We start from the raw sequence: 6886 nt of genomic DNA, 5'->3' as shown, positions 1-6886 counted from the left end.
CGTGCCGGGGCCGGGATGGACGGCCCGAGCGGGGGCTGCCCGCCCGCCGCCACCGCCGCCCCGTCGCGGGCGAAGCTGCCGCTCGGCATCGTCTTCTCGACGGCGCTTTTCTGCGGGGAGGGGGCGGCGGCCGCCGTCCTCTGCCTCTCCTACGGCCACTCCGACGACCGCTTCTGGCTGGCGCTCACCGTCTTCTTCGTGCTCTGCCCCTCCGTCCTGGTGCAGCTCACCCTCATCTTCGTGCACCGCGACCTCAGCCGCGACCGCCCCCTCGTCCTGCTCATGCACCTGCTCCAGCTCGGGCCCATCATCAGGTGAGCGCGGCAGGGACACGGGGACCCCGGCAGGGACACGGGGACCCCCGGCAGGGACACGGGGACCCCGGCAGGGACGCGGGGACCCCCGGCAGGGACGCGGGGACCCCGGCAGGGACGCGGGGACCCCCGGCAGGGACGCGGAGACCCCCGGCAGTGACGCGGGGACCCCGGCAGGGACGCGGGGACCCCCGGCAGGGAGGCGGAGACCCCCGGCAGTGACGCGGGGACCCCGGCAGAGACGCGGAGACCCCCGGCAGGGACGCGGGGACCCCGGCAGGGACGCGGGGACCCCCGGCAGGGAGGCGGAGACCCCCGGCAGGGACGCGGGGACCCCGGCAGGGACGCGGAGACCCCCGGCAGGGACGCGGGGACCCCGGCAGGGACGCGGGGACCCCCGGCAGGTCCCGCGGGCAGCGGGTGAGAGCGGGGACCGGGGGCCGGGCAGGGCGGGGCGCTCCGGGCACCGGCTGTCAGCAGAAATCTGTCCGTGCAGCAAACCCCGACGTGCCCAGGGCTGCTCCTGCCGGCTCCCCGGCCCCCTCCTCCCCGGGGGCACTGCCGCTCCCGGCCCGCGGGGGTCTTCTGCTCGGTCACCCCTCCCCAGCGGTGCCGGGGGGGTGCTGCCTGCTCTCCTGCCTGCTGGCCCCCGGCTCTGGGCAGGACCGGGCTCTGCCAGCCTGTTGCATCTCAGCTGCTGGAAGGGTTCTTCGCATGGTCGCTTTCTGCCGCCGGCATCTCCCTCTGCCTTCGGGTTTTGCCATCTCCTGGCTGGGGCTGGGAGCACAGATGCAAATCCCGGCTGGGGTGCTTGGGGGTGAATAGGAACAGGGGCTGTGCCCCCTGGAAAAGGTCCCTGGGCCTGGGGCAGGGAGGGGTTATGGGCCATGGAGGAGAGGAGCTGGGTGCAGGAGTGGGCCTGGCATGGCGTCTGGGGGGGCTGCCGGACCCCGCTGGGGAGAGGAGGGTGAGGGGGTGGATGTTGCACAAGCTGGAGAGGTGCTGATCTCTCACTCCCTGGGAATGCTGCGGTGCCTCCCCGGGCTGCCGTCACCCCGGCCATCCTGCTCAGCAAGAGTGCACAGGGGGTGCAGCGAGCGGCACGGCAGAGCCACCATCTCCGCCAGGCTCCGTCCCTGAGGGCATGCCAGCAGCCACGCTTCGGGGCACGCCATACCCGCAGAGCTGCAAAAACACTGCGGCCTGCACCACACTTCCTCCGTCACCGGAAACAGGGTGCCAGGGGCATCCTCGTCACCACGGTTCGTCTTCAGAGGCAGCTGGGGAGCCTCACCTCCGTGCCACCAGCTGTGGAAAGGGCTGCAGGTCCACCTCAACCACCTCTCACCGCACCAACCATGGCTCTCTGAGACGGTTACAGTGGTGCTTGGCCGCTTGCAAGTGCCAGCCAGAGCTGCTCGGGGCGGGGGGGCTGCTTCAATCAGCTTCTTGGGCTGGAGATGGAGCCCAGCCGGTTGAGAAGGTCTGGCAGGGCACCGGGAGCCAGCTGGGACTGCCCGTGAAGCCAGGGCTTTAGGATGAAACCGTCTTCCCGTTAGAGTTTGCAATGATCCATGAGCGCTGACCTGATCTGGCCAGAGAATTTATCCAAAAACCTCATTCCATTTGGGTCTGAAACAGAGCAACTTCTGCTGTTCTAATGAACGCTCATAAATAATTATATCCTGTTGGTCCCAGAGCCAGCTCTGCCCCGGGGCAGGAGCCAAGCCTGTCGGATGGGTCCTCCTCTGCTGATGGCCTCTGGCCCACGCACACCCCCCTCACGGCTGTGTGTGGAGGGGCTGGGGGTCCCTCTGCCCGCTGGCCTTGCAGCAGGGAGCAGCGTGGGAGAAACCCACCTCCTCTGCCCTCACGTGAGGGTGCCGCGCGGGGAAGGGGCTGCGGAAGCGCTGTCTTATCTGCCCATGTCACACCCGGCTTCACCCTGCGCTCCCTTTCCTGCTGTCCCCACCAAGAAGGAAGCGTAGAAGCCTTCTGCTCAAGAGGAGAGATCAAAGACAATATCAGAAAGTTTCTCTTGCCTCTGCTTAGAGGAAGAGATGCGTTTTGTGCCAGTGGGGAAAACAGAGCCCAAGGGTGATTAACCACTTCCTGTAGCTCTAGCTCCCAGCAGAGCTACAGTTTCCATACCCTGGATGCTGCACCTCTTGCAGCAGTTGTTGCACCCCTCGCTGGGGCAGTTGTTGTCCTCCTGCCCCACATGCTTCACCCTGAGTGCTGGAGCAGAAGAGTGGCCACCGGGCAACCCTGCAGTCCTGATGTGACCCTGCCCTCATCCGGACATCCCTGGGCCAGGGACTGCCCGCAGCGCTGCTGAACAGTTGCCCAAATCAGTTGGGCTGCTCCCAGCAGGAGCATGGTCCAGCCGGCATCGAGCGAGGGGGGACTGGAGGTGCTGGGATTGGGGCAGGGGGGCAGCGGGGAGGCTGGCGGGGTGATGGGTGCCACGTCCCCGCAGGTGCATGGAGGCCCTGGTGGTCTACTGCTGGTCGGGGAAGGAGGAGGAGCCCTATGTCACCATCACCCGCAAGCGGCGGCTGCGGAAAGGCTACGAGGTGGAGATGGAGCAGGAGGTGGGCCACTCGGTGCGCCGGCTGGCCACGCACCGCAATGCCTTCAAGCGCATGGCGGTCATCCAGGCCTTCCTGGGCTCTACTCCGCAGCTCACCCTCCAGCTCTACATCAGCGTCCTGGAGAAGTACGTCCCTGCCGCCCGAGGTAAGGGTGCCTGGCACGTGGGCTCCCCCGGGACCGTGCAGGCAGGACCCAATCAAGGCATGGCGGCAGCTCCTTAGCCGCGTGTGCCGGTGTGGCATCCGAACAAAGCTCTGGGGGGTTGCTGGGGGCATGGCTGCCACTGGACTCCCCTAAACGTGGAGCGCAACCCGCAGAGGCTGGGCGCTCATTTGTCTCCTTGTTTGCTTTTCCCACACCCAGCACTCTGCTTTCCAGCTTGGAGTGAGGCTGGGAGGGTGGGAAGAGCTGGCTGTGACCAAGGCGCCAGGCTCTGCTCCCAGCCCGGTGCTTGCAGACGTCTGCCCTATGGAGCCGTGCCATCCACTCGGTGCCCTATCCCATAAAAATGTCATGCCCCTGCCCCAGGCTGCTCCAGTCTGCATTAGTTACTGGGTTTTTGCGGCTAGCTATGGGCTCTGGCTTCCCCATGGTCCCTCCGTTGGATCTATTTCTGAGCCTTTCCCAGTGGCCGGAGCTCCCAGCCCAGCACTCCCAGGCTCCCTTGCCTGCTCCCAGGGTGTTTTTGTGCTCGAGGGCTGGATGTGCTGGAGCGAGCTTTAAAATCCCTCTTCAGCGTGCTGACGAGCTGGCTGTGCAGGAGTGCTCTTGCACCTTTCCGACTGTAGTGCCCGGTGAAGGAGCTGCCCTCGCCAACCCGCTCTCCCTGCCGTGCTGGGAGCCCAGACCTTGCCCTCTGTGCCCATGGCAGGCGCATGGAAAGAGGAACACAGGAGACATAGAAATCCCCTCCTTGACCACAGTGTCCTGTGAGGGTGTTTTGGGGAGTAGGAGCGGTGGAGGCAAGAGGATGAGCCCCAGCACTCCTCCAGCAGCTGATGTGGGAAGCAAATCTCAGTTGACATATTTCAGTTGATTCCTTCACAGAGCCGGTGTCTCAGTTCAGCCCCACAGCTCACAGCCGCTGCTGCCAGCACGGCGTGACTGGGACCAGCCGCATGCTTCCTTTTTTCTCTGTCACGGTTTTCCTGGCTGTGCTGAATGTGAGCAGCGGCTGGCATTCCCTATGAATGACCTTGGCTTTGCAGCCCCTGGATGAGGGTGGCTCTTGAGATGCTCCCAGGGTGAATGGTGGGGTATGGTGGTGCAGCTCTTGGTTTAAGGTGAGGGCAGAGGGTTGCTCGCAGCACAGCCTGTGCCCCTCTCCCCCTTGAGCAGCATTTCTTGCACAGAGCAGGGGGGTTGGTGCCTGGTTCAAGCACAGGAATGGCCCCAGTTTGACAAAGGCATCTGCTTTATTGGTGTAGGGAGCAAATCTGGGAGCAGAGCCTCCTGCTGCCTGCAGGTCCCCCCACAGCCACCCCGTCACGAGGTCTGTCACCACCAGCCACGAGCTGTCCCAGCAGCGCTCACACTGAGCCTCCTGCTGCAAGACCTGGTGCTTGGCACCCTGCCCTTCACACCCAGGATTGGTACCCTGTGCTTTGCCCCCGGGGTTGGCACCCCATGCTTTGCACCCGGGGCAGTGGAGAGGCTGGGCACACAGCCCGGTCCCCGGCACTGCCTGACTCCCCTGCCCTCTCCCTCTGCAGCCGTCCTCATGGGCATCTGCCTGGTGTCGGTCACCTACGGGGCACTCGTCTGCAATATCCTGGCCATCCAGGTCAAGTACGATGACTACAAGGTCCAGCTGCGGCCGCTGGCCTTCCTCTGTATCGTGCTGTGGCGCAGCCTGGAGATCTCCACCCGCGTGGCCGTCCTCGTGCTTTTCAGCACTGTCTTCAAGCACTGGATCATCCCCATCGCCCTGGCCAACCTGCTGGTGGTCTTCTTCTTGCCCTGGGTGCAGTTCTGGCGGAGCGGCACCCGCCTGCCCGACAACATCGAGAAGAACTTCAGCCGGGTGGGCACGGTGGTGGTGCTCTGTGCCTTCACCCTGCTCTACGCCAGCATCAACATGTTCTGCTGGTCGGCTGTGCAGCTCAAGCTGGCCGACCGGGACCTCATCGACAAGTCACAGAACTGGGGCCGCCTGGCCGTGTACTACGTGGCCCGGCTGGCAGAGAACACGGCCCTTGTCGTCCTCTGGTACTTCTTCAAGACAGACGTCTACGAGAACATCTGCACCCCACTGCTGGTGGTGCAGCTGCTCCTCGGATACTGCCTGGGCATCTACTTCATGCTCCTCTTCTTCCAGTACCTGCACCCCTGCCGCCAGCTCTTCCGGCACAACGTCGCCGACTTCCTGCACTGCGTCTGCTGCTGCCGGCACCCGCCGGGGACCCCTCTGCGCCTCCAGGCGCCCCACGAGCCTGGCGTGAGGCACAGCATTGTCTGAGGCACGGCCAGCGCACGGCGCCTCCACCCCGCTACGGACATGGGGACAGGCAGCACCGGGCTGCACCGGCAGCCGGAGAGGGCTCGAGGCACAAGCCGTGCCAGAGGCAGGCGCTGCCTGGCCCTGCAGTGGCAGCAGGTCCCAGCGCATCCCCGCGGTGGCAGGGGGACGGGAGCGTGCCCGCCTGCCCAGGGCCACGAGCATGTACACGAAGGACTTACGGGGTGCCCAAACCGCCTGCTGTTGCAAGTCAGCTGCCGTGCGGTGCACAGACCCTGGGGTGCCCCCACACCCTCGCCCGCCCGCAATGGTGCATACGGTGACCTCAGGGACACGGGTGCCGGCGGGACTGTTTTAAGCAGTAAAGAAACTTTGCTGTGGCTGCGCGTCAGGGTGCTGGCGGGTGGCCGGTGACTCACGCAGAGGGTGGGGACTGTCCCGCCGGGGCTGGCATGGGTGTGCACACCTGCTGCCCACGTAGCCCTCGCACTCGTGGGCGCGAGCCAGGGCTGTGGCAGCGGGAAGTGGGGATGGGGGGAGCCCAGCGATGGAGCTGATAAGATGCAGGAGCATGGCGGAATGGGAGCTGGCCTCATCCTGCACCTCCCTCCGCCAGCATAGTCCTGGCTGTGGGCCAGGAGCAACCGGCACGCCAGCAAGGAGCAATCCTGCCCAACCTGTTCCTCCGGGCAGGAGGCCCCAGCACCGGCTGCTCTTCCCAGCAGGAGCTGTGGGTGCCACGGTGCCGGGCACTGCGGAGCTCAGGAGCCTGCAATGGAGGGCAAGCAGGAGAGGAAGGGCGGCTCGCACATCGATGGGCATGCTGATGGGACCCAGGGGTCCTCAGCCCAAACCAGGAGTATGACCCCCCGCCGAAACCATTTGTGGAGTCAGCTCAGTTTGAAGGGTGCTGGGTGCCAGGCTGAGGGTGCCTGCAGAGGCGCAGCACTGCTGGTACTCAGGCGCTGGGCGCTCAGTCTTAATTCACCCTCCCTGGGGTGGATCTCCGGGCTGGATCCTGGCACCAGTGGAGTGCCATGCCCCTGGGACACTTCTCCCTTGGCAGTTTTCTTGTCAAACCGGGGCAGGGGAGGCTGGCGAGGGATGCCAGGGAAGCCGGGGCATCTGAGCCCGGCACAGGACGGACCCTCCGCAACTTCCTCCCACCAGGAAATTCCAACCTTAAGAAAAGCCCATTTTTGTCCCCAAATATTGCAAAAAACCCGAGAGGAGCAGCCCAAAGCCCTGCAGCGCCGGGCCGTGGGGCCACAAGGGACTCCTCAGCGGTGTGCCGTGCCTGGCGGGCGCAGGGGGCTGGTTTCGGGGCTGGCAGATGGAGTCAGCCCTGCCTTCCTGGAAGGTGGCCTTGGAAACCTACGGCATTTCCTCAAAGGCTTCTCAGGGGAAAGTCCCCGCAGTGCCGTTCCCGTGGCCGGGGCTGCCGCACCGCCTGCCACCTCCATAAAACGGCGGGCGGGCGGCGGCAGGCACGGGCAGGCGGGCGCAGTGACATCGCACC

At 65.5% G+C, this 6886-nt stretch overlaps 1 protein-coding gene across 1 annotated transcript; it reads left to right on the top strand.

The window, feature by feature from the left end:
* On the top strand, positions 1 to 5367 carry XKRX (XK related X-linked). Its single transcript, XM_059824515.1, has 3 exons — positions 1 to 314; positions 2794 to 3053; positions 4622 to 5367. Exons 1-3 carry the CDS (start codon positions 16 to 18, stop codon positions 5365 to 5367), a joined length of 1305 nt encoding a protein of 434 aa, XP_059680498.1. The 5' UTR covers positions 1 to 15.
* The last annotated feature ends 1519 nt before the right edge of the window (positions 5368 to 6886 follow it).

This window comes from Gavia stellata, chromosome 14 (assembly GCF_030936135.1).
Source record: "Gavia stellata isolate bGavSte3 chromosome 14, bGavSte3.hap2, whole genome shotgun sequence".
Taxonomy (NCBI): domain Eukaryota; kingdom Metazoa; phylum Chordata; class Aves; order Gaviiformes; family Gaviidae; genus Gavia; species Gavia stellata.
This window is presented reverse-complemented; position numbering and strand designations above follow the sequence as displayed.

Coding starts and splice junctions, on each gene's coding strand:
- XKRX (XM_059824515.1), top strand. CDS start 16: ATGGACGGCCCGAGCGGGGGCTGCCCGCCCGCCGCCACCGCCGCCCCG. Junction 315..2,793: donor CAGCTCGGGCCCATCATCAG/GTGAGCGCGGCA, acceptor ACGTCCCCGCAG/GTGCATGGAGGCCCTGGTGG. Junction 3,054..4,621: donor GTACGTCCCTGCCGCCCGAG/GTAAGGGTGCCT, acceptor CTCCCTCTGCAG/CCGTCCTCATGGGCATCTGC.